Source organism: Thermobia domestica, chromosome 10 (assembly GCF_964235325.1).
Source record: "Thermobia domestica chromosome 10, izTheDome1.hap1.1, whole genome shotgun sequence".
NCBI classification, from domain to species: Eukaryota; Metazoa; Arthropoda; class Insecta; order Zygentoma; family Lepismatidae; genus Thermobia; species Thermobia domestica.
Genome location: NC_137463.1, coordinates 94,930,740 through 94,958,625, shown reverse-complemented (window position 1 = coordinate 94,958,625; position 27,886 = coordinate 94,930,740). Strand labels below are relative to the sequence as shown.

The 27,886-nt window shown below is 36.3% G+C and overlaps 1 protein-coding gene across 2 annotated transcripts; it reads left to right on the top strand.

Annotated features, from left to right (window-relative positions):
- LOC145662575 (leucine-rich repeat transmembrane protein FLRT3-like) lies at positions 1 to 27,886 on the top strand. 2 transcript variants are annotated; one of them, XM_081728267.1, is made up of 5 exons: positions 1 to 150; positions 9,537 to 10,130; positions 13,888 to 14,268; positions 16,744 to 16,925; positions 23,577 to 27,886. In XM_081728267.1, the coding sequence occupies exons 2-5, from the start codon at positions 9,549 to 9,551 to the stop codon at positions 23,842 to 23,844; spliced, it is 1,413 nt and encodes a 470-aa protein (XP_081584393.1). In that variant the 5' UTR covers positions 1 to 150; positions 9,537 to 9,548; the 3' UTR covers positions 23,845 to 27,886. The 2 variants fall into 2 exon arrangements, with proteins under 2 accessions (XP_081584393.1, XP_081584394.1); XM_081728268.1 differs by lacking the exon at positions 1 to 150 and adding an exon at positions 232 to 371.

Below are 27,886 nucleotides of genomic sequence, written 5' to 3'. Positions count from 1 at the left end.
ATCACATCAGCATTGTAGATAACGTTTAGATATGTTATCAAAAAGTAACGTTATCGGTTGTTTGAGTATATTCGTCAGTGAGGTGTGGTGTTCCTACATCGGGACAAGGTTTCTCTACACGAATCGTTTTCAGTGAAAGAAAATTTTGTGGTAAGCACTTATTACTTTCATAGTTTGAAAATTTCACATAAGTAACACTTATTGTATGTGTATAGTTTCACAAATTTTGGGAGTTTTATTTTTAGAAAAGAATTGTATGAATCCACAATAGCAAGGTGCTTGGCTGCTTTCAGTTAGGATTTTTTTTTTTTTTGCCAGTTCAAACAAAATCCTATGAATAAAGGAAAATAAAACTGCATAATAAGACGAAGGTAAGTTGTAACGAGCTTTTGGATGGAAGCATATTGACAGTACTTAAAGAATCTTTAAATGTTGCAACTTTCTTCTTTCCGTCCGCCATTTTGTGCAAAAAAAAAAAAATCTAATGGCTGCTTCAGTTAAGAAGTTACAATTACAACCAAAGGTTTAATTGATAATATTTAACCTCTATTTTTAGTATTATAATTATTTAAATTTCTATTATTTATTTGAGTGAAAGGTAAAATACGACGAAAATAAATTAACACATAATATTTGATTATAAAAGCTCACCAACTATTCATATAAAATTTAAAAAAATAAGTCTAGAGAAAGTTAATGGATGCTTTGAATAGCGTTATAGTATTTTTTTGTTTTCATTTGTTGATAAAACCTATTGTAATTCATGTAAGTTAGTAAGTATACTAATCCTTCATTTTCTAAAATCAAGGAAAATAAAATTATAACACCCGCTAGCGAGAACTCAAGAAATTTTAGCTGCTGGTTTTGCGATGTTGAAATCCTATGCTATCTGTGTTTTTTATACTATTAATTTAAATTGAGAGTTACTTTTATTTCTTTGAAATAAAAAAGTAATTTTAATTGTTTGATTTTATTAATTTCATCTTTGAATTTATTTAAGTATCCCTTGTTCGTGAAAATTACATTTTGAGATATATATATAATTTTATTATTTAATTATAAAACTTACGTAATTAATGATTTAGTTCTAATGTATGCAAATTCATTTTGACAATAGCAGAGGACATTTAAGTAGATTATAGGAAGAAACCAGTAAAATCACGTAATTAAAATTCCAGTTCATTTCCAAGAAATGAGAAAAAATCTTCCTTCTAAATCAATGGGCTTTAAAATAAAATTGACGTATAGGTGGCCAACACCGTTAAGGAACTTAAAGTGATGCAACAAGAAACTTCGAGTAAGAAGCTCCCTGGCTTAAGAGCTTACGAACAACTACAGTCATCCAGATGTAGTTTCAACTCGGAGATTCATAGTTAATACATCCTCATATAATACTTGTGCTTCAGACTTTTTCGGGCGAGTTTGTAGCTCGTTATTTTAAGATTCAACACTGTCACACGATACTAGATTCAATACCGGAAATTCTATGAAGCCTATACCGTGAGTCGATACTGTTTAATATGTGCATTAGTGTTCCATGCACCCAGGTAGCCATGGGGGGGGTCCGGGGGTCCGCGCCCCCCTTCTAGACCAGAAATAAAACAATTAAGGAAAGATAAAACGAAATGAAATGAGAAAAAGAAAAATTTAAAAATTTAAAAAAAAATCACAGAGAGCTTTTGGCTACTCTTTCTTATGAGGAGATTTGTATTACTTGCAATACATGGTGGCGAGGTGAGTGGGATATCTTGGAAGAGTCAGGGAGTTTGAAATTTCCGGAAGTTACGCAATTCTTAGAATTTCTGCTACTAGTCAGAAAGATTTCAAGCTTCTGAAAGCATAATGCCGGTTGTCTAACAGCGTGGACATTTTTGATCATAATTTTTCGTCATCGCATCCTTGCAGTATCAAACATGTTATTTCAAAAACAATTTTCTATTACTACTTTAACCTGTCATTTGGAACAGACAGTAGTTGAAGGAATAATAAAAACAAAAATTTATGTGAAAAGAAAGTTCTGTTAACATTTGATTCAACAGAGAAAGGAACGCAGATATTGTAAAATATTTTACAAGACATTATTGTTTGTACACTCATCTCCAAAATTATTATCGCATATCTATAAATATGCTATTTTAGGAGTATAATTTGATAATGAATTCGCCAGGTATTTCTTATAATGTTAGTATGTATATAATCGACAAAGACATAGGGCCGCGGAGGTTCAGTGGTAGAGTGTTCATCTCTGGTCCCGTGTTCGATCCCAGCCCCCGTCAAGTGAACTTTGTGGTGGACAAACACCGTGTGCGTGGATTTCCTCGGGGTTCTCCCGTTTCCTCTCACTTTCTTCATTCCACCATTTTCATTCATTTCTCATCATCACCGTCTCCTTTAGCCTTGCCGGCATATACGTGGGACGTAAAACTCAAAGATTTCATTTCATTTCATTTCGCAAAGACATATAAGTGGCAAATTTTGCCAAAACAGCAGTAAATAAGAACAATAAAACAAAAATAAAACTTTCTTGTCCATTTAGCAACATTTCGTTTTACTCGGTTTAATTTTCGTATTATAATTCCTTTCCTATGAAATTTACCACAAATAGGGTCTATACATTTCCCGATTATGCACATAGTATCAGTATTAAAAGTACCTTGCAAAATCATTATCAAATTATATTCTTACAAGAAGACAGTCATAGATATGCAACAATCATTTTGGACATGAGTGTACTTTTTATAATAGTGAATACAGGGCCGGATTTAGCATTTTGGCGCCCCTAGGCCTAATTTTTTCCGCCCCCTAGTCTGGTTAAAGTTACTTTCCTAAAAGCCTTTATTAAAAAATTACAGCCAGTTCTCCCGTGTTTGAGATTAATGTAACGAAGTTGATGCATTATGTTGAAAAATAGTTTAACTTTACCTTTGTTCGAATGAACTTCAAAATCAGAATGCTTTATTAGCCTGATTTTTTTTACAAATCAAAAAATATGTTAAGTTATGGGTATTTATTTTTATTTCTAGATATTTTTTATTTTTTTCTCTTTAGCCGTGCGCCCCCTGGGAGCTTGCGCCCATAGGCCCGGGCCTACCGGGCCTATTGGGAAATCCGGCCCTGAGTGAATATGCACTTTTTATAATAGTTGAGGTCGTAATGAAAGGAAAATTGTTATATTTGAATGAACAGAGGAAGAACGTAAATATTGTAAAATCATTTTCAATACTTTTTATTATTATTATTTTACTAGAGATTTCTTCGTAGTTTGTTATTAAAATACTTACCAACATATCCTCGTTTTATTGTCCTAACAAACCAATATATGTTGATAATAATGTAGTTGAGATTGATTGGGCCTTTAGTTTCACTTCACGTCCCTCCCCCCGCCGTTACGAAATCCTGGCTAAACGAACAAGTATATGTTCCAGTAAAATAGTTTAGAATGATCGAGCCCCTGGTGTGATGACCACAGTATTTCATGTAACGCCCCCCCCCCCTTCACAAAATCCTGGCTATGTGCCTGCATGCACCAACAAATCAATTTCCGCGAAAAAGCTCTTTTTAACCAAGTCATTATATTTACAAATCTTCATCAAAATTAAGAACCCAAACTGCATCACTCTGTTTCCCATTCCATGCTGTCGAAAACGTATACTTTGACGTTCTGGCAGGGTGAGAAAAATCTTCACATGATTGGCCCTAAAGTAAAATATAGGGTCTGGGGAAAGTTTACCTCTGTACCGAAAGTAACACCATTTTAAAACGTTCTGCATAAAAGATGTTAAAAATAGACTTCTTCGGACGTACAAATACGTTTGCATACACTTCTGCATGTTAATTTAACGATTTTTTTTAAAAAGTAGAATATACAGAGGATATTAATGAATACCATGTAATAAATTTGAGAGGTGATTTTGCACACAAAGACATGAAAAAAGTTCATATAAAAATATGTTTTAAACTGCTTAGTTTTAGACCGAGAGACTGCTGAAAATGGAAGAAAAGCAACTTCAGAGAGATGCTTCTACAAGCAGTCAACGTACACGTGGGGCTGCAGAGTTCGTCACAGAAAGTAACTCTGTTTTGTTCAAAACCGTGGGTTTCATTCAGTACAGGCTTGCGTCAACGCAGCGCAAAATATGCTTTTTAGAGTGCAAGAAAATGTATAACACATGCAATTGCTTCTTACAGCTTTTGCGTTGCGTTGCGTTGCGGACCTCAAAATTTTGCGACTGGTACGGAGTGAGAGCACATAGATAGTAAACAAATATAACTATTAAGGGATTCAGTAAAAGTTTCTGAGGAAAATTTAGGTTGATATGACTATGAAGGGAAGGACACATTACTAGGAAAACAGAATTCCTAGTTACCAATTCGACATTGCAATCGAATTCAACATGGTAGAGAATTTTTAAATGTTATGCGTGGTTGCTTAGTCACATAGGAGAGGGGTAATTGTGTAGAAATGCAACGACTCTCGCACATAGAGCGCATTTATGGGGCACAATATAATTCTACTGATTGTCAAGTACGGGCTCTTGAGGGAAGTCAAATTGGTAAAAAGACAAACTTTTACCGCTTCAAATTAAAGGAAGAAAGGAACACTTTAGTAATTCTAGCATACAAGAATTAGATCATTTGATTTTTTTCTGGTTTCCGAACTTAGTTTCCAAATATAAAAGTTTAGGTTTTATTGGTATGACTTCCATCAATTGCCATTATTAATGGGCTACGGTATATACCACGCATGCTTCCCATAAGGGGAAGGTATGATATCTCTAGCTGAACAATCAGTTGAATGAAAATGGACGAAAACTGCTCGCGTAGGGATGTCGTACTTTCGCCTTATGACGCGCATAGAGAGAAATATCTAACAAGCCATGCAATTGTAGTGTGGTTCATAAATGAATTCTATCTGAGAGATTTGTTTCAGGTTTATATAGTCATCCCTCCTCTTTGTTCTTACGTAGTAACTCCATAACATTTAAGAATATTCCTTCATGTTGAATCCAATTGCAGTTTCGAATTTCCCACAACGAATTCCTGTTTCCTGTGCCCTTTCCTCACTGTTCACCATTATCTCAGAGCTTTTGGGGAATCCCTCATGTCCTTTGGGGAACCTCTTCCACAATCTTTGCACGTTTGCTATCTACGGTTCCTGAACTGCCAGGTGTCCGTTGATTGCTTGTCAATAAAAAACACGGCTCTAAAGTTGCTATCTTTCTTTTCCTGGAGCCTCTTGCTCTATAACTATGCGGTTTACGACATATGTCTATATTGACTTTCTTTTTCGTATTTTAGTTTGCAGAATCACTTCCCAACTTTGTAGCTCAATAACACCCAGTATAGAAGTAATTTGGTTTACAGATCATATGCATATATTACTTACATAGAGGACTGCGGTAGCTCAATTAGTAGTAAAGCGCTAACCTCTGGTATAGTACGAGGGTTCTCTGATTCAATCCCAGGCCCATGAGTTTGTAGTAGACAATATTGGGTGCGTTGGTTTTACATATATACTTAGGTAAACATTGGTGCGAGTAGGCATTGATATATAATGATACTTGAATGCATGCCTTTAGTGTCAAGTGATAAAACAGCGGGATAAACATAAAGAATCATAATCTGGAATGTGACAAATCTCCCAGAAGTCAACCCACAGAGAAAATGTGGTGACGGTACCTCAAAGGACAAAGGGGCAAAAGTCTTTTCTATAAGATTAACATTGGGAGGCTTCCACGATAGCAACTGCTAGAACATCTGGTGACGGTTACTGATCAAAAGTCACAGATACGTTTTTTTAAGTATAGATCTAGTATAGAATACTCTAGCTAGTGAATTGGCGCTTACGTAGGTATATATACATACAATACGTATACTTAGGCATTGCGATACTAGTATTGATAAGTATTTTATTCGTCAGTGGTCAAACTTTTCCTCTGCTAAGAACAGTGGCTTACCATGGTATCGCAGCCACTTCAAAATCCTGTACATCAGATAGATACACCTATACTGTAATTTTAAGCGTGCACATTCTGTTCCAAAGATAACGTAAATATGTAGTAACTGACATTGAGAATTTGTATTAGTTTTTGTTTCTTGTGCTATGAACAAAGATTTACGTGGTATACTTGACATTTATACCAAGTAACAAATACCATATTACAGAGGTTGTTCAGTCTACATTTGACCAACTTCGACTTACCTAAAAATTTAGAAGAATCCATGGCGCCAGGTCCGTAAGTGCTCGATGTGTTTCCCTTGGTTCCTAACAATAGCGCGACAGTGTAATTTCCACTGTAATAGTCTTCTCTGAAGAAGTGGGAGGGGAATCTTGTCCCATTCCCTTTGCACAGCTTTCCAAAGTCCTTCCACAGTTGTCACACGCCGTTTTCCCAAAGCCCGATTCAGCAATCCAAATCCACAATAGTCCATAGGACTTGCATCTGGAGATTTAACAGGTACCTCATTGAAAGGTATCACCTGTATACCATTTGCCTCCTCCATCTCCCTGTAGAATGCGTGGGACGATCGTGAGGTATGTAATGAGGCCTTGTCCATGTGAATGCGCACCGGATTGACGTCATTTCCGTACATTGTTGGAATCTCATGCTCGTAGATCGGCCGCATAATCTGCTCCTGAAAATACTGCGAATTTAGTTTGCAGTTCTTCGGCACCCTACGAATCTTCAGTTTACCTCGGTAACAGTAGCCAGTAACGACCATGAACCCTTTTGGGAAGGATTCTTTACAGACACGGACCCACCTTCTGAAGTTCTTGGCGCCTTTCTCTCGGTACATTATAGCTCTCTGTTTGCCGCAGTTGGAAAGGTAAATCCATGCTTCATCGAGCGTTACGACGTACATCCACAGCTTCCGGGCGTTACACTTTCGTTTCTTTTGGTAGGCATCCGTGAGAAGATGGCTTGGAGCTTTCATGACTTTTTCCAGCTTGAGTTGATGGTGTAACGTCCGGCTCACAGTCCCAAAGAGACGTCAAGACGATTAGCCACACATCTTTGTGTTGGCGGATTTTCTTGCATTGCCATATTGCGACGTTTCCTCTGCATGGTGGAGATGGCCTTGGTGCATTCCCCCTTCCTAGGCAACTACGTTGGTGATCCAAATGGTGGAGCTTCGTTGCCCTTGTACATTTTAATAATATTTTTATTCCACTTAAACTGATGTTGCAACCATTCTTCTTGCACTTTTTTCTAATGACAGAAACACTAAAGTGGGAGTCATAAAGAGCCGCAACATAGCCTTCCCAAAACCGGCTTAGTTTGGACGGCATTTTGGTCACAGAGCGGAAACGCACACACTTGGAAAGAAATTTAACATAACACTCACAACAATGGTCCTGTTTTGTGCGTTATTGTCGTCCGCGCGTAAAAACAACTCCGTTCTCAGGAAGCCACTGCACAACACTGCAGGACGCCACGAGCCAGGTCGGGTGAGTCTATTCTGCCCGGGAGGGGGAAGGAACGAAATCGGCCAAACGTAGGCTGAAACCTCTGTATATTTTCTGCAATCTTTCACCAAAATAGATTTATGAAAGTATGAATTCTCTGATCATTTTTACGTGAGTAAAATGAGTAGACGTTTGCCATCTGTTGTTCCTTTATTCACTATATTCCTTTTTATCGGCGACTTTTGTTCCTCGTAACCGCTTATAAATAATTTATTCCACCTTTATTATTCCTCATAATAGTCATGTCCGTACAAGACGAAAGAAAATGCTTCTTTAAAAGTATGTTTGATAACTGTATATAGAACATCAATAGTGTACACTTCTCATCACGTCATGTAGTTAATTTAGCGACTATCATTTTAACACTTTACTCTAAAATGCGATAGAGCTGAAGTAGCGGCATGCATATGCCAAACTTCAACAGAATTCGGTTGACACAACCATTGTGTTGAACTAACAAAGCTATTTCCTGCTGTGTATGGTTATTCATGATACGAATAATGAAAATACAAGATGTGTTCAAAAAGTATCGAACTTTATTTTTCCCGCGTAAACCAATGAAGCGTGGGAGACTTTTTTCAGTGTAGATGTAGAGGGGGGTATTCATGGGCAGTTATGAAGTTTTCCCGCCCGCAGAAAGCGTCAGTCTCTGGCAGTCGGTCAACGAGTGAAGACATGAAGTGAAAGGTCGTCGAATTTCAGTTAAAAAAAATGACAAAAACTTGAGCAGGAATGTCGCATCAAATTTTGCCAAAAGCTTGCCGATATCCAAGCGGAAACCATTAAATCGGATCGGTGTATTCAATTTTGAACGAGAATTTGGACATAAGTAAAGTGTCCGCGAAATTTGATTCAGACTTTCATCGCCAAACACAACATTCCTATGTGTCTTCAGGCTCCCTACTCACCAGACATGGCTCCATGTGACTTTTGGTTATATGCCAAGCTGAAAATGCCAATAAAAGGACGCGATTTGAGTCAAGAGAAGACATCATGCGGAATGCGGCGGCACAGTTGCTCACCATTCCAAAAACTGCGTTCCAAAAGTGTTTCTAATAATGGCGGGAATCCCAAGGAGATTACTTCGAAAGGGATTAGTGTTTCGGATTTCCAAATTAATAAATGCATTTTTGCCAATCAAAGGTTAGATACTTTTTGAACACACCTGTAAATTAAACTATTAAGGTATTCTATGGCAAGAAGATCAAAACAGAAATCAAGCACTTAAATAAATCAAGAGAAAGAGAGACGAAGAAAGCTTAAATTACAGATTACAGAGAGGTCGTCGTCCATGAAAACCAGGAAAAATAGATCAACAACTTCGACTTTTATAGTAGCGATGACATGTCTAGCAAAATCGCGCACAATGTCAAACTGGATCGCCCTCATGGTTAGGCTAGTGGCTAGCGTGAGCGCCTTTGTTGAACATGGTCCCAGGTTCGATTCCCGGTGGAAGTACATTGAACATTTCGAACGCGTTACCGCGGTTCGGTTTCCACCTTAACTTGTAGATCCATGTTTCATATGGCCTCAACCTGTAAATTATTCATTGTAGCTTTTGAAAATTCAAGTTTGCTAATAAAACTCTAATAGCCGAAACTGTAACACACATATTTACTCTTACATGGGGAGATTCACGGGGGACTATAGAGGCTATAGCCCCTCCCTTGACGCTCAGGTATACACTGGATAAAATGGTCTTCAATCCTGATTTGCACTAGATAAAATTGCAAACTATGGTTTAGCCCCTCCCTTGATCATATCCTGAATTCGCCACTATATATATATAAAAGAGTATATAGTATATATGTGTATTACAATTTCGGCTATTGGAGTTTTATTAGGAATCTTGAAAATTGGGCTAAAATCAAACAAACCAACCGAATTTAATCATATGGTGTAAATGTTACGTCATACCCAAATATCTATCAAAATTGAAAAATATAGTGATTGCGTTTAATTCATAATATATGCTGTACTTACCCATAAAGATAATATACATGTAAGTAAAAACGGTAATTTGAATTCAGACATCAAGGCGTTAAAACTGTTATTTTCTTTCTTACAGAACTCATACAGCATGATACGCTACGTGGGAGGATTACTTTATGTATTGACAATAAGTATTTCTGTCGTGTGTTCTGAGTATATATGTAATGATTGCCTTTGCACCACTGATAAGTATTACACAATTGATTGTTCGCAAAGAAAATTGTCGCAACAATACCCAAACGAAGACTGGCCAGTAGATCTGCCTGATAACACAAAAATTGATGCAGTTTTTGACCACAACAATATTGTAAATATTGACGTGTTTGGAAACCAGAGTATAGTGAGACTGTCATTTCGCCATAACCAAGTGATTTCATTAGCTGACAGGGCATTCCGAAACTTGACGCAGCTGGAATATTTGGATCTAAGTTATAACACCCTTACAAGCAAGTCTCTTCGGAAAGAGGTATTTGAAGGACCTTACGCACCAGAAAAATATGAACCATTACCTTTAAAGACTCTTCTGCTCGGGAACAATGCAATTCATTCAATACCTAACGATGCATTTGCACATTTAGAGTATTTGGAAGAACTCTATTTGGATTTTAATCCAATGGACGTCTTGGATATTCAAACACAAACTGCTATTACATCTTTGTATGAACTCAAGGTATGTATCTAAATCATGTTGAGCCCTATACAAAGTCTTAAACAGCGTCGTATTAAGAGTCCGATTAACGTAATGCTATCTTCCGAATTAAAAAAAAAATGAAATGAAATCTTTAAGTTTTACGTCCCACGTTTATGCCGGTTAGGTTAAAGGAGACGATGATGATGATAGAAATGAAGAAAGTGGGAGGAAACAGGAGAACCCCGAGAAAACCCACGAACATGGTATTTGTCCACCACAAAGTCCACACGCCGCGAGCTGGGATCGAACCAGGGATCCCAAGCACCGGAGGTAAACGCTCTACCACTGAGCCACCGCAACCCCTTCCGTATTTAAAAACAAGTTAGCAACGATCTATATCGAAAAACCTCAGCCACGACATTTTCACATGGTTATCCACACACATTAGTGGAAATCAAGGTTGGAGAAAATTACTCTCAAGTACCTTGATTTCTTCTAATGTGCTTGGAAAACCCTGCCGAAAAGTCGTGGCTGGCCATTTTCGATAGAAATTGTTGCTAACTTCACAGAAATTAGCAGAAAACATTAGACAAACTCTTAATGCAACGCCATGAGTGACTCTAAACAGAACTGGTTACTGTTGTCCTTTCATTTTGGTTAAAAAAAAAAAAAAAAAAAAAAAATCAGTCTATTAAGAAGAGAATCTTAATGTTGATATAATTCAACTCAGTGTTTTTTATATATGTTTTTTATATGTTTTTTGGAGAAAATCAAATTTACATTTGTACAGTCGCCATTTCCTTCCGTCCTATCTTTACTTTTATTGCACAAAGATTTTTCTTCCAGTTTGTTAATTTCTAGGTGTGTGTGATTAAAATGTCTAAAGGAATTAACACAAAACATAAATTTTGAACAAGGTAAGGCTGCTCTATGACTAATCTATTAGTTTACATGGTCAATTTGAGCTTATTTTAATAAGTGTATTACAATAGAAGTGTTGTATCATATATGTTGGGAAAGTTACATGAGATGTATAATTCCTTATTATTATTTACACAGTATTTTCTATATTTATAGTATATTTCATTTTGAATTTATTTTGATAGTCGTACATCTATAAATTGTCATAAACGGATTAAAAATATATTTATAAATTAAATTAAGATATTTTAAACTTCAAAAACAGACAAATCCTCTTAAAATTAATTTTAAAATTTGCTGTTCATTAATGTTTTTTAATTTAAAAATAGGCTGTCCTTTAAATTTTTTTCCAAAGTTCAATAATCTTATAACTCTATCTTGTATTATTCAGCGATTACTTTATTTTAATGGTTGCTAATACGGTTCTATTCAGTTTAATGCAAGGACGTTATAAAATAGAGTATTTGCTCACATGTATCTTCATCCTGTTAACTCAATTAAGCCAAAAAAACAACAAAGCATCGGCACGTTTGATTAGCTACTCTCGTTTCCACCATGAACATTGGCTCAAAACATTGCGATCTTAGTGGGCAGAGCAGGCAGAGTGCTGATGGCGAAACTGTGACGTATTGCTTCACGATTTTGTTATATAGGTAGATCCCCTATTTTATAATATCCTTGGTTTAATGGGACTTAGGCTCTTCGCAAAAGAATGAAGAGTATCAAAAATTTAGAATAATATATGCAAAATGTTATTACATGAACTACAAGAAAAAGTATGCACAGGGTGTTTCAAAACAACACCGACAACGTTTGGGAGGTGATTCCTGACACCAAGATAAGACGAAAAATATAGACCAATCTGGGTGCACAACTGCATCCTTTAGGAGTTATAGGCTGCCGAAAACATGAAAAAATAAGATTTAAAGGTATGTAGCTTCAAAACTATGGGACCTAACATAGTCGGGTCAAGACTTCAGTTAGGAAATATGTGTGCTATCTAAAAATGCACATTTCAGAATCCTAAGGTACTCATGCAACAATTTTTATAGAGGGAGTTGGGTTCGGGCATATAATTTGAAGTACTCACCAACTACCTCTATAAAAAATTGTCGCGGAAGTACCGCAGGATTCTGAAACATAGATAATTAGATAGGACACATAGTAGTTCCTAAGTGAAGTCTTCACCCGACTACGGTAGGTCCCATAGTTTTGAAGCTATGGACTTTTAAAGTTCATTTTTTCATGTTTTCGGCAACCTATAACTTCTAAAGGAAGCATTTGTACACCCAGGTTGGCCTATACTTTTTGTCTTATCTTGGTGTCAGAAATAATTTCCTAAACGTTGTCGGTGTTGTTTTGAAACACCCTGTATATATAGCCTATATCTATACAGGGTGTTTGAAAAAGAACTCCCTAGTTTTAAGTATAAATTTAATTGGGAATGAATAAAAACTTACGTCAATGAGTACATATCATGAAAGAGAATTCCTTCAAGTTTTGTTTACTGTTGGTAGACTTCAACGTGGGATCCATTTGTGGCCCTGCACACGTCGAGACGATATTCCATTTTTCGCCACGTATTCACCAACATTTCAGGTGTGACTGTCCCAACCGCCGCGACGATTCTTTCCCGTAAATGATTGATGTCTCTGATCTTTTCACTGTACACATTTTTTATGTGGCCCCAAAAGAAAAAGTCCAGGGGTTTTCTGGGATTCGTGGTGGCCAAGGTATTGGGCCAGCCCTACCTATCCACCTTGCTGGAAAGCGAGTGTCAAGAGCCGCATGCACATGTTACTGTAATGAGGTTGGGCGCCATCTTGTTGGAAAAACACAAGCCCCTTTTCCGCCTCAATATCGTCCATTTGGGGAAAGAAGTACTCTGTCAGCATGTCATAGTAAACGTCTCCGTTTATTGTTTTTTCTACAAAAATGAAAGGACCAATCACACGATCTTCCATCAAACCGCACCAGACATTAAGTTTGGGAGAGTCACGTTGATGCTGAATAACTTCATGTGTTCATGTGGATACTCTGTCCCCCAAATTCTGCAGTTATGACGATTAACTGTTCCACTGACATGAAATGTAGCCTCATCAGAAAAGAAAATCTTTTTAAAAATAAAAATAAAAAAATGAGATCAATTCTGTGTAGAAAGTCAGCAGCAAACTCATACCTTTCGATTTTATCAGTAGGTTTAATTTCATGTAACAGTTGCAATTTGTAGGCGCGCAACTTAAGTTTTTTTTTTTTTTTTTTTTTTTTTTACGCACAACATCATACAAAGTACCTTTAGGCACTCCTAATTGTAGACTACGTCCGGCCAATGACTTTTTCGGGCTCCGAACACAAGAAACACGGATCTGTTCAACAACATCTTCAGAAGTTCTCGGTCTACCTGGTGATTTTGCTTTTAAAACACTACCGGTTTCCTTGAAAGACTTTAGCCAATGACGGATAGTTTTTGCTGTAGGTGGTTCACCACCATACTGACGTCTAAAATTACGTTGCACTGTTATAACTGACTCAGTTTTCACAAGCCAAATAACACACTGCGTTTTCTGTTGCGGAGTACACATTGTTGCTGAGTTGCTCTGCACTGCACGCCTGCCTGGATTGAACTGAGGAAACGGAAAAAACAGCACTGGTGCGGTCTCAAGGTCAAGCAGACCTGCCAACTGCAGGGGAGCCAAACTTGGAGAGTTGATGAATCAAACACCACAAAGTAGAATAGTGTATGTCACTTTGTACAGATTCTAGGACACATTAAAACTAGGGAGTTCTTATTTTATCTGTTGGAAAAAAAAATTCTATTAACATTTAGATTCAATATAAATTGCTATTTAATGTTCTAATTTATTTATCATTTCAGTACCTCGATTTGTCAGGGACCGGATTGAAATCAATGCCAGAAAAATTATTTTATACTCTAACAAAACTAGTGGAAATACATTTAGAACAGAATGAACTAACAGAACTCCGTGTAAATTTCCACCGTGATCATTCTCTGGAAACACTAATCTTGGACCATAATCCAATTGAAGTAATTACCAATGATACCCTATCTCCTATTGACAATCTGAAAACGCTGAGTATTAGTCATATGCAGAACCTACGAAAGATCGACGTGCAGGCTTTTAAAGGATTTAGATCACTGGAAACTTTAGAATGTAGCCATAATCTGAAGCTTGAAGAAATAGATACAGAAGCTTTTGGAGAAATTACAGATGAACAAGATTTCCCTCTTAAGAAGGTGGGTTTTTAGTACTGTTATTTCTTATTCGTGCTCATTTTACACTTCACTCAACTCATGTTAGTTTTTTCATTAGTGTAATTGCAATAATGTGGTTAAATTGATTGAATAGTTAAAAAGATCAAATAAAATTAACGAAGTTGCATTTTCATTGTTTGTTTATCTCAATCTAGATTCGGTTGAATATACAAACGTAAATAATTCGTGTCTTCACACCTTAAAAGTAGAACAGACCTACGCTAGTTCGTGTACTTTTAGAAGAATTTTCAATTGTTATTTAACTTACTCTTCTCTAAAGGTCTACACGGACCGGAATTTTTAGCCCGGGCCCGGCCCGGCCCGGCCCGTTGATTTATAATGTGACGCTCGACCCGAGTCCGAAATATGTTTTAGCATTTAGGCCCGAGCCCGGCCCGAGCTCATGTGATAATCAAATGAGCGCGAAATAAGCCCGAATTACAGAAACTTAATAGTTAACGCAAAATTATACTTTTCGGTTTCATTTTGCAGTTGTACTTTAAAAGTTCTCTAGAAAGAACGGTCCAAAAACAACAGTGATGTATCGTTGTACAGTATATTTATAAAAATAGGCCCAAGAAAGGCCCGAGAAATATGGTTTTATATTTAAAAATTTACGGCCTGAGCCTGGCCCGGACCCGAAATGATATATGCTTTGTAGGCCCAAGTCCGGCCCTGGGCTCGGCCCGAGCAGGTGCAGACTTCTACTCTGCTCAAATGCTGCATAAGTAAGCTTTATGGTGGACAACCATTGTGTGCGTGGGTTTTCTCGGGGCTCTCCCGTTTTCTCCCATTTTTTCATTCCACCATTTCATTCATTTCTCATCATCAGCGCCTCCTTTAGCTTAGCCGGCATATTCGTGGGACGGAAAACTGAATGATTTCATTTCATTTATTTTTTTTCAAATACTGTATAAGTATGATACGATTAGCGAACATAGGTGTAGGCCTACGCCTATTTAGAGTAGGCCTACGTGTAAAAACTCAAAATCTGACCAAAGCGAGAATTTATATTAATAACTTTGTGTTACAGTTTCGGTAATGCACAGGGACGTATGCAGGGGGTGGGTCCTCAGGTTCGCCTACCATTCTGTAAAAGTCTAATTTAAGAGAGGATGTTACGAATTTTAATACAATTTATCTACATATTGAATTTGAACTCCCCTAAAACCTTTGAACCTCCGAAATAAATTCCTGCTTATGTACCTGACAATGCATCATTGCTGAAACTGAAACACAAGGTTATTAATATGTTTCTGATTTGGTCAGAGTTTGACTTTAAGTTTGATTTAAATCCATAATCAGCAGTATAATATGTATTATGGGAATTGAAGATTTCAAGATTGGAAGGCAAATCAGGTATGCAGATAATACGATTATTATAGCTAGAACCGAAGAATGACTACAGGAGATAATGGCATAAAATACTTGACATTGGATGAAAATCAACATCTAAAAATCGAAAGTCATGGAAATACCCAGTGGAAACGCGCTCTTACGGGTCAGAGTAAAACAAAGAGAACTTGAAGAAGTGGATTATTTCAAATATGTCGGAAGGGAGAGTCCATTTGCGCTGAGGTAAGGTAGATATGTAACTAACATGTAGTGTGTGTGACATTATTTCATTCCGTTATGTAGCATCCCTAAAGCGTTTTTGCCACTATTAAAGTTCCAAACGTCGTATATGTATATAAATTGTCAATTTCTGAGACTCTTCTTAGAACACAGTTGCTTTTATGGGCATAAATCATACATACCTTTTGTAAGTCTTTGATCTATTCTGTGTATTTTCCTTGTTTCCCGTCTCTTGAAGAATTATGACACTTGAATTATGAAATGAATTACTGACACTTGAAAATAGCTCCATAAATATTATATTTCTATCAAAAAATGTTGCCTGTGCTTCAAGGGAGTTTCACGATGCAATCCACTTGAACCCCAAAAGGTTATAGGACAGCAGTTCTCAAACTTTTTGATTAATTGAAATTTAATGTTGCTGTGTACTATTCGGATTTGTATCAGAGGAAAATATTTACGCCGGAAATCCAACCCACGATCACGTGTGATAGCTGCTTCGTTACGAGAGAGCACTGTGACAGTCCAAGTGCGACTGAGTTGAGTTTAGGACCCTAGTACGTCCTATTTTATGTAACGACGGTATTGATATAATTTTCCTTAAAAAGATATTTCTCCATTTTCGTGAAAAACTTCGGTATTAATGACATGAAAAAGCTTGCTTTCTTTGAAAGTTAAAAATTACACTAATTTCTCGAGGTTGCAATCAGACGCAAGGTTTTTCGAACGTCTTACACTCTATAAAGGTTGCATAGAGTTACAAGTATCTAGATTATCAGTTTAGATTAAAAAAAAAAAAAAAAAACAGTGTGAATTATTGTTATATTTCATCCTATGAACCATTAAGCTGGATCTATATAAGATTATTTATCTTTGAATTAGCTCTATGTGAATAACAACAAACTTCGCTACCTGAGCGAGAAATTGGTTCCGGATTGGAGCAAACTGCAAGATATGGATCTTCGAGGCAATCCATGGGTATGCGACTGTGAAAATCAATGGATAGTCACTACATTAATTCCTATCATGGAATCCAAAGCTGTAGACAAGATTGGAGGCATGGTGTAAGTAGAATTTGTAGTCTTGTGTTACATTTGTAGTCTTGTGTCTGAAGTCATTTCATTACTCATTTTAACATTTGATTTTAATGTAATTGCAGGATATACAGGGTGACCCAATCATACCACAAGGCTTACTTTTAATTTAAGACAAGATCTAACTTACTCCAGTTTGAGTTTGTGTTTTATATCCTTGTGAAGTACCAAGGTTATAAAGGACAGAACCTAGTAATATTAATGTGGGACTGAAGTTTGAATCCTGTGTAGTCGGTGGGTACAGATCATGCAGTATTAAGCCTCACAGTACATCCCACCATACTACCTTGTCTCCAAGGGAGTTGAATTAGGGGACTGCGCCACCATTCCTAGCTAATGTTTTCGAAAATTGACGATATTGTGATTTTAGTAGAAATTAAACCCATCTAATACTAGCTACACATTAATCGCAAATTTGAAGCGAAGCTGTCGAACTTTATTGATTATTCATATAATTTTTTTTAGTGCATCAACTGTTCTCGTGAACGAACACGACATGCAAATAGTTGAATTTCACATATCAGCAGAAAGCATAATGACTTTGAAAAATTGTTTGTGCAGAATAAAACTAAATGGGCTTCGTATTATTTCTAATCCTGAAAATTCTATTCTACATTGATCACAATGAGAATTTGAGCATCAAATGCTCTTCCAATGTTAAGCCTATGGGCATCCAGTTTTTCGGCGATTATTCCTCAGTAGTATGTCCGATCTGGACATGCGATCTGTTAAAACACCCAGGATATGCTCTCGAATCACCATGCCAAAGGAGGTGGGCTGATAAGGGCCATTTTTCGCCCATCAGGCCCGAGATGTGAAATGCATGGTTTCCAATAGTATACCTCATAAAAATAAGAAAACAAATATATTTTGATGGAAAGCGCTATAAGTGAGAGGTAAAAAAAATTAAAATAATAAACAAAGACGTAAGTCGTGTGTTAATGAGGAACGTAAACACTAATGTCATGAGTTGTAATCCGAGAAAGCAATAGTAAATAGAACACTAACGGCAATAATAAGAAGAATGAAGTCTACTACGGCTATGAGATCAATATATTACATCGGAAATAATCAAGCATAGATAATAATCAGATAGCTGGAGACACTTGTAGCTAGTGTGCAGATTAGGCATCGTGCTTGCTGTCGTCTCCGAATCGCCACTGGACCATCGCGCAGCGGCGATATCTTGTAGTGTATGAGTATATTCTAGACTTGGTTTCTTAATTGCGGTGGAATTGTGGCGCCAGTAAGCCAGAAACCATAGTACGGAAGCAACATGCCCACAACATCCGACGACCCGTGCGCCTACTTTACATTGACAGTACCACTGAACTCGGAGAACAGAAGCATCGTCATGATGTATGTACAAAGAGTACATACCTTTGTCACTTAAGTGCTCGTGAGTGTAAGGATCGGAGACATCAGGTAACTATTGTTGGTCGTTGTTTTTCATCTTTCCCTCAGTATTGCAACATAACGTATCAATGACTTCCCATCGGTACTTCATTGACGCGTGGTATGTATGATTCTTCGATATATATATATATATATATATATATATATATATTGCAGAATTTCATGTCATTCTGCGACTGGTTTTCCTGCTCGCACTTTTACTCATACCACTTTCAGAAATGACACACTTTCTCAATACTCTATAACGCGCTGTCTCTATTTTTGCTGCCCTACACACATATCCGCGCAAACAATACCTTTTCTTTATATATTTTATTGACATGCTGAGCATGTATTTTCAGTCCAATCGGTAACTTACATCAGAGCTGGAGTATCCAGTTGAACTCGTACATTACAGCGTATAAATGGTATTCATCGCTCTATACTCTCGCGCAATACATTTTGTTCTCTAATAGGTAGAAGGACACACTGAACCAAAATCAGTTAGTACTCATATCAAAGGTTACACATCGTTATATTATGAGGAGTCAGATTTATTTTGGTTCATCGACTCCTTCTTCCTATAAACCTCCATCAAAGACAGCAAACATTACCAAAATGTCGCAAAACGCTGAAACGGACTCTTTTTGGGCACTCATTTCTATGACTTACTATTTTCTTTATCACGTATCTATTATTTTTACATATGCAACATATCTTCTAGTATACAAATACATTGCAAACTTGTCGGAATCGGACACTTCATTTTTCCGTTGTCTGATGGGCGAAAAATGGCCCTTATCCGCCCACCTCCTTTGGTTAAGAAAGGTTCAGGCAACTCGGAGATCCAGTTTTTCGGTGATTATTCCTCAGTAGTATGTCCGATCTGGACATGCGATCCGTTAAAACACCCAGGATGCGCTCTCGAATCACCAGGCCAAATTGGGTGAAGAAAGGTTCAGGCAACTCGGAGATCCAGTTTTTCGGTGATTATTTCTCAATGGTATGACCAAACGGGACATGTGACCCCTTACGGTACTCAATGTGCGCTCTTGAATCACCATGTCAAATGTGGTTAAGAATGGTTTCGGGATCTAGGAGGAGTATTCGGATAAACGAATGCCTAAGATGAGTAAAGAGGAACTTTGCTCCAAGAGAAAAAAAAAAAAAACATTGTCAGTGGTGGATCTAGAAGGTAAAAACTGTGGGGGAGAGACAGCTAGTGTCCAGACTGTGATATGTATATATAAATTTTCAAAAACTTATAAATAATAGCTTAAATTGTTTTATTACTGAAAAAACTGAGGGGGCCTAGGCCGCCCCGGCCCTAGCCTAGATCCGCCACTGCATATTGTGTGTGATCGAATCACGGGAAAATTGCTGAACTGTTTAAAATGAATTTTTGGATATAACTATCAATTACCTCAAACTGGGTTTTTATCATATTACTTTGATTACAATGAATATCTTAAGGGAGAGGAGCGAGATTCATAATTTATGCGAAAAAAATTGTTATCTCACAACATAAAACTTGGCCTATAAACTCTTTATTAAAAGCGACGTTGTCTGTTGTTTATGATCGCATCATGCGGAAATGATTAAACAGTTTGAAATGAATTTTGGAACTTAGCTAGTACCTACCTAAAGCTGGACTTCTAATCACGTCACTTTTGATTAAAGAATAAGGTATATTGTAAGGGGAGTAGTGGGATTCAAAATTTATGCCAAAAATGCAGTATCTTATTAGTTTTTATCGTCACACCTTCATTAAAATGTGTATTCTAAGTGCAGGGTTAGGAAAAGGGTTCAAATACTTTCTACAAACCAATTCTCTCTCTCTGTATGAACAATAAATGTGAAATACAATAACTAGTAAATACTCTAACGCAGGGATGCAAATATCGTGGTGCGGGCAAGTTTTAAATATCAGTATTAAAATATTAAAGGTATGTAAATTATTTCTATTGTGAAATGTGGCTAGTAGCTGTTTTCTTGGGCTAGTAAAATATTATTGCTTATTTGCATCTCTGCTCTAACTACTTTTCCTCTCACACTTCTGGTTTTTTGAGATATTATCCTGTTACATAGGAAGTTAAATAGGTGATTAGTTGTATTCACATAGACACCATTATTATTATTGAAAATTTGAAATGTGAACGGGAAGTTAAAGCAAGGATAGGGATGGTAAATGAAGCTTTTAGGAGAAAGAGAAACGTATTTGGTAGGTCACTAAATACATAAGTATTTAAGGGAAGACTCATCAAATGTTTCGTGTGGACTATTGACTATACAGGAAAGAAAGATGAACATTAAGGGAGAGCGATTAAAAACGATAGGAAGCGTTTGAAATGAAGATATGTAAAGGAGTGTGTGAGAATTAGCTGCATGTAAAGAAAATCTAATGGCAAATTCTAGGTAAAGTTGAGGGGAAAAGACCAATACTAAAAGTAGTTAGAAAGAGGAAAGGAAAATGATTAGTATATTCTGTATTAGAAAGAGGAAATAGGCTTATTAGGGATTCGATCGAATATACGATAAAAATTAAGAGAGGAAGATGTTAATCTCAACGGGGATCAAATTTAGTCCCCACACGATTTGTGGAATATTTCCCTAAAAATTTACTCACATTTGCTTCCCCACTTCCAATATTGGTAAAAGGATAGTCGGAAATGTTTATGCATATATCGTGTTCAGTATCGCAAAAGTAGAATGAATTTCTGCACTGAAATCACAAATGGCAATTGAATCACTTTTGATTTCAATATTTTATTCCTATGTAGCAAAAATAGTAAGAAATAGTTTCCATTTCTGTCGTTATTATTATTCGGTTATTAGAACTCTTTTGTAGTATCATAATGTGAAACAATACTAACTTGTTTATTTGTTTACTTGTTGACTTTTAAAATCGAGCAATATAATAGATCTTGTTAAAATGTTCTTGACTTGTGGGTTGTGTCAAAGAGCTATTTGAGCAATAAGGCCAAAATACTTTTTTTCTGAGACTTGAGTTATTATTTTTTAATCAGACATGTTTTTGCGAAAAAGAAAGCCTTAAAGATATTTATGACCATTTAAATTTAGCACTTACTTATCCATTGTCATTATCTTTAAAAATAATGGAGAAGGAAAGAAGTTTACTCACTAAAACATCTTGTGAATATTAATTTTAACGAAATATATTTTTTCGTATTTTGTCATAATAGTTTAAGTCCTCATGTGTTGAATTTCGTTTCTATTAGATGTCTCATTGGACTTTATATAACAACTCATACATATACAGTTGATTTGACAGTACAAGTTTGATTTAAATTTTTCTCCATCAGTCTTCTTCCAGAGATCATCGTCATAGGTATTCCGTCGTTGTTGACAAATCACTTACCACAAACTGAGAAATAATCATGTATCACAGTCTTCAGTTAACCTCTTTGTCGCCGTATAGATTTTTTTGTTTGTAAATTCGGTAACCTGTAGCCTGTAGCCATCAACTGTAGCGTCTTTCATCCACTCCCTCGTTATCCTGCCACCATATTTTCTAACACATCTCTTATGATACATTTTCTTCTCAGCTAATGTCCCAAACTGTTAATCTTCTCTAAAAGTTGTCCTTTTCTCCTCTACTATTTCTAATACTTCTGTATTCGTTTTCCATCCGATCTAGCTAATTATTTCTATTATTCTCTACACCCGTATTTCGAAAACGGCTAGTCCTTTTTCATCGCTTTTGTATAATGTTCATGTTTCTGCCTCATATATTACAATACTCCACATGAAACATTTTAATTTTCCTTAACTGTTTACTCAAGGACCTAATAATTGTTTTGCTTCTTTCGCCATTCCTATCCTTGCTTTTATTTCACACTTCATATCCTCACCAATAATACACGTGTATTACAATGGAATCGAAAACATCACCTGTTGTACTTTCTCCGCTACTACTTCTATACTTGATATTGACCGTTTTCTTCCAACCATCATTGCTTTAGTCTTTCTATGTTTATATTCATACCATATTTTTCGCAGAATTTCCTCAAGGCTTCTATCAACGTATTAATTTTCTATGCAGATTCGGCAACAAGCACCGTATCATCTATGAACTTCTTCACTTCATCATTCTGTCTTCTACTCAAATACCGACTTCATTATGAAGGTCCTCTCTTCTTATCTCTTTAAGATAGATATTAAACAACATTGGCGAGAGCATCAGTCCCGTCGAATTTCTCTTCCAATGTCACTCTCCGTATTCGAACACTTGTTGGCTCATATATGTTTCTTAGGAGTCTTCAATCCGTACACTGTAGTCCAACCTTCTTCTGAACTCCACTTCCCCCCAATCAACAATTCCCAGGACACCTGATCGAAAACCTTTTCTAGATCAATAAATACAACACACATTTCCATCTCTTTCTCTATAAACTCTTCCAGGGAGAATATTCTATAAGTCAGGTTCAGGAATATCTAGGTACAATGAATAGACACTAATTTCATTGCAAATTTCGATATGGAATGTTCGACTTTTACCCAGCAGAGATAACATTACATCTTTATTTGATCGTTGCTAATAGAAATAGTTTCATTGGGATTGGTTGATTAATCGACTGGTATTTACCATTCTCTCTAAACACCAGGTCTATACGAGACAGGATTTACTGAATAAAGTTGTATACAAATTACTGTTCAGAGCTCCTCCCTGGTTAAGCCGTTAGCATACGAGCCTTTGGCGCGGGAGACCCGGGTTCGATTCGAGGCGGGAGCTCATGTGGTTCGGATTCCACGTTAATCAGTAGGTCCACGTCTCACATAGCCTCGCTGCTGAAAGGGACGCTAAACTGAAATTCAACTAAACTCAATTACCGTTCAGGTTGTATTCGAGACAAAACCTCATTAAGTATCGAATTCTGGACTAGGCGCAAAAAAAAAAAAAAAAAAAAAAATATTACAGCTACTTCACTACCAAGAGGCACTCATTGGTAGTCACTTCTCTCCTCAATCCTCTCCATCATCACTAAGTATACTAACAATAATAACAAAATATAACGAATGTTAAATAAAGCAATATTAAGTGGACGAAATACTTGTACTATAACAACGATGAACACGCTAATTATCTTCTGTTAAGTCCTTTTTAAAGATCACATTTTCCCTTACACCGTACACCCTAAATAATATATTTGGACACGTTACACCACTTTTCTGAATAATTATTTGACGTTATTTTGTATCTTGCAGATGCCACGAGCCCAGCGCTTTGAAAGGTGAAACGATGTCGTACATTTATTTCCACTCTCCTCATCTAAGATGTTTAGATGAATATGGAGCAGAGCCTGAGAATGACGGGCCAATCTTGATTGGAGTGTTGATTGGTGTCTTGTTGGCCATTCCTGTTACACTGTTGGGAGCTTTCGTCTGGAGGAAGCGTTATGATTTCTTTTTCAGAAGAGGTGGAGGAGCTGCAGAGTATTCCAGAGCATTCTACAAAAGAGCTGATCAACCTTAAACAGTTTTTACATTACGTTAGTTTAATTAATTCATATCGCAGTTGTATATAAATACATTTGTTAGTTTTATATGGAAACTTTTATTTCTGGTTCACTAAGTTGCAAGCTGTACATCATTGCTGTTCTGATTCTTTCGTTAACGTTAGTTTTGTATATCTAGACTCAGTGTTGCCGGACACGGTATGCGAAATTACACACACTTTCCATCCAAATTGCACAATTTTACACACAAACTGGAAAAAGCTGCACACAAAATTATACAGAGTACGTTACGTATATTATTAGCCATAACTAAATATGTATATGTATGTCTGATGTATATACATGATACATCGACCAGCTATTGTTCAAAGATTCAGCGTTTGATTTACTATTATACAGGGTGGTCCAAAATTAGGTATACAGTCCTGTACTGATCAACTCATTGCTTTTTATATAATTTCTTATTGTTATCCATCAGGTAGACTTAGTTTCTTTATTACTTGTTCTTACTGTACCCTATCTACTTTTGGACCACCCTGTATTATATTATTATTATTATTATTATTATTATTATTATTATTATTATTATTATTATTATTATTATTATTATAGCAAAACCGTCACATTCTTAACGCCCATTGTCACAGAAAGAGTGTTGAATCTTTGATTTAACTTCTCTTTTTTTCTTTTTCAATTTTTGTTCTTCGTTCAATAAAAGATTTCCCATCACTCTCATTCACTCTGTTGTTCATCTGTTTGCAAAATGGAATTTTCCTGATTAGTGGTGAGAAGACAAAAAAAAAGACTTCTTACCCCCCTGCACTTCATGTTTCGGTCAACATCGAGGGTCAACATTCATTCATATTTCTTGGCTTGAACAAAGCGGCTTTGCTTGGGGATGTGGGCTAACGATCGTGACACCCGCTTCTGAAAAACGAGAAGTGAGATACCAAAGAAGCAAGATAGGTTTTATTGCTCCGTCCTGGAATCAGGCGTTGACACTCGTAGTTTCTGAAAAACAATTTTCAGAAAAAACTGGAAATAATGAATATTTGAATGAAAGGAACTTCGCAAAAGTCATCAATGATAAAAATTTTGAATTGACCAAAGTGCACACAAAATGCACACAGATTGGCATTACACACACAAAAAATGCACACACAGGGCAAAATTGCACACATTTTGTGTAATTACACACACATTGGCAACGCTGCTAGACATTGATGACTCTTCTCTTAAATAACAAGAATATTTAAGGAAAAATAACACGTATCTGATAGGCTATCAGGGGATCCAATCATTTCAAATTCCTCGAAAATTATTCTACTGGTGTGCCTGTCTTTATTAAATCGATTCCACGTTTCACCATACTCAATGTTTCTAACTTCAATAAACTCCATTCTCCTCTCGTATGAATTTGAATAAAACATATTTGTTAAGTTTCAAAATATTTCTTAAAAATGCTTCCAAATTCAAATATTAAAACTAATTCTATCATTCCCCCTAAAAATCAATGACGAACTTTGTATCATGAAATTGCTTGTGAGCAGTTCTGTGGTATATGATACTATGGATTATTGTTAGTATAATATAATCGTTAATATAGCTAAACACACCATAAATGCTTAATAGATTAATATGTAACGAGTTTCACAGAAATTGCTCTTTATATATGGATTTTGCTCGTAAAAGGTTGTTATGTCAAATATAGTATAATAATCTATCTTTAACGACCCCTCCATGAGCTTTTAAGTACTAGTTCAATCTATAATAAGCGAAAGCTACACACAAGGGAAGTAAAACGTGGCATAATGCAGTTTGTTAAAGTAAAATTTTGCTATATTAAGGACTAATGTGTGGCTTGTCATTTCGGTGATACAGAAGACAGGTACTTGACAGATATCTGGTATAGTTATGGAGCTGTTTTCAAGAATTCTGTTGTGCTAGAACTAATATCAATCCTTGCAACCAAAGCTATCTCTTCCACACCAATTCCCAACATTAATGTAAGTTCTTCACCTTTTTTAGGTACGTTCCGTTAAGATGATTTGATAACACAATGCAATGGACTTCGTGATAGTAAAAACAGGATTGGATTTGTCTGAATTATAAAATGTCCGCCATATTCAAGGGAAACAAGGAAACTGTGCTTAGCAAAAGAAAATTGATATTTTATCTGTTAGTAACGAAATGTACTTTAAGATGAGAACATAAAGTACGCTACAATGTTACCAACACACTCACTATTCCAATAAATAGAATTTGTATTTCGGGAAGAAATATCATAAATTCACAAGTTATTGGAAGTTTGAGTTACTGGGCGATCATTGTAAGTCTAGTCACTTCCAGAGGCAATAGATCAATCATTTCCAATTGAATGCATTATGACATTACATTTTTCTGTTTCCCTCCTCTGTAAATTACACCGAGAGGAGAAGGAATAGGCAGTAAAAACCTGGTGGTAAGAAAAAGCAGTGGTGACATGCAAACGAGAGCGTGGATAGCATTCTCGATGGTTTTGCGTACTATTTGAGATTACGCTTACACCGACTTTACTGATTTAGTCCATTCTGTTACCTCATGGTCATCTCCTTTCCTCATCGCGTTTCTCTCTGCTATTTATCTGATTGTATAAATCGTGCTTCTACGTCATATAACGGCCAGTTAATAATGTCTGCTATAGATTCCACCACATTACGAATTTCCTTAAAAGCCATGTTGAAAGATTTTATTGTAATTTCGTGTAGATTTATCTCGAAATACTAACGCTACTTGTTTTTTTTTAAAAAAAAAACTTCTTTAATTACAAATGTATTTACCATTTTATATTATTTCTTCCTTGTAAATTATATGTATAGTGTAGAACACATACACACACACAATAAACAAGTAGCAGTGTTGCGTGTACACCACTTAAAAGAGTTTATTTTGTGTGTCGTGATATTCTGACAATCGATCTTCAATCCGGAAACGGTGGTATATTTATATCATTTCCGGTTTTAGTACAAAGATTCGAGTGGAGATGTAATATATACTTGTCATCCTCAAATTGAATGCAGAAAACAGCTTCTTCCTCTATTTGCGTTTTTACTCTATATTAATCAACATTAAAACCAAAAGTAGTTGATTTCTGCTACTGCCGGTTTGAATAGAGGGTTAAAACAGAAGATTTGTATCTATTTTTTTAAAACGCTTAATCGATTCCCGAAAACCCGCTTGTCGCTATTTCGTATCGTTTTTGTTGTATGTATATCAATATTGAAACCGGAAGTTGTAGTGCATTTTCTATCACTTCTGGTTTTAGTAAAGTGTCAAGGATTGACACGAAATGTATTCTTGGGACGCTTAATCGATTGCAGCGAACCAGTTTCTCGCTACCTGTTATAGTGCTGCCAAAATCTCTTGATTCGTGGCAAAAATGCGAACTAAAGCTCACACCCATGCATTGAGCCAATAGAAGTTCAGCTGTTGCTAATCGAGAGAAAGGGAGTGGAATTCCTTCAGTCGATAGCATCGTTTGAAAGGAAGCATAGATGTCAAGTCAATGTGGTATATATATATACTCTTTTTGCTCCATAGTGATCAACGTTAAAATCGCAAAAAAGTTGATTTCTACCACTTCCGGTCCGATTCGAAGATCACCTCTATCAGCAAACTCGGTTCCTAGCTTTCTACCCTCGATATCCTGACCAAAATTAACGCTGATCCATCAAGTAGTTCTTTGGAATTTATTTGTCTCCCAAACAGACGGACTCCTGGAGGGACAGACGGACACACGGACAGACAGGGTAAAAATGTAAAGGATTAGAAACTAACAAATGAAGGATAAGGAAAAACAAGGAATGTCCATATATGTGCTTTTTTGGGTGCTTTGCCGAATCTGTTGGTGACTCTTGGTACTATTTGACTGTATATGCCATGCATGTGTATATGTAGAAATGTTCACGTAAAATGGACAGAAGATTTAACTAACCCTATTCTTCTTACGCGGTTTTCAATATTAAAACGCCGTTTTCTCGAAAATGTAGTTTTGTGACATTCCTTCTTTCTTTCCCTTAC

Bases quoted from the DNA above. Each gene is read 5' to 3' on its own strand.
- LOC145662575 (XM_081728267.1), top strand. From the start codon at position 9,549: ATGATACGCTACGTGGGAGGATTACTTTATGTATTGACAATAAGTATT. The intron at 14,269-16,743 runs GTGGGTTTTTAG...TCTTTGAATTAG, and splicing joins AAGATTTCCCTCTTAAGAAG to CTCTATGTGAATAACAACAA. The intron at 16,926-23,576 runs GTAAGTAGAATT...TGTATCTTGCAG, and splicing joins GACAAGATTGGAGGCATGGT to ATGCCACGAGCCCAGCGCTT.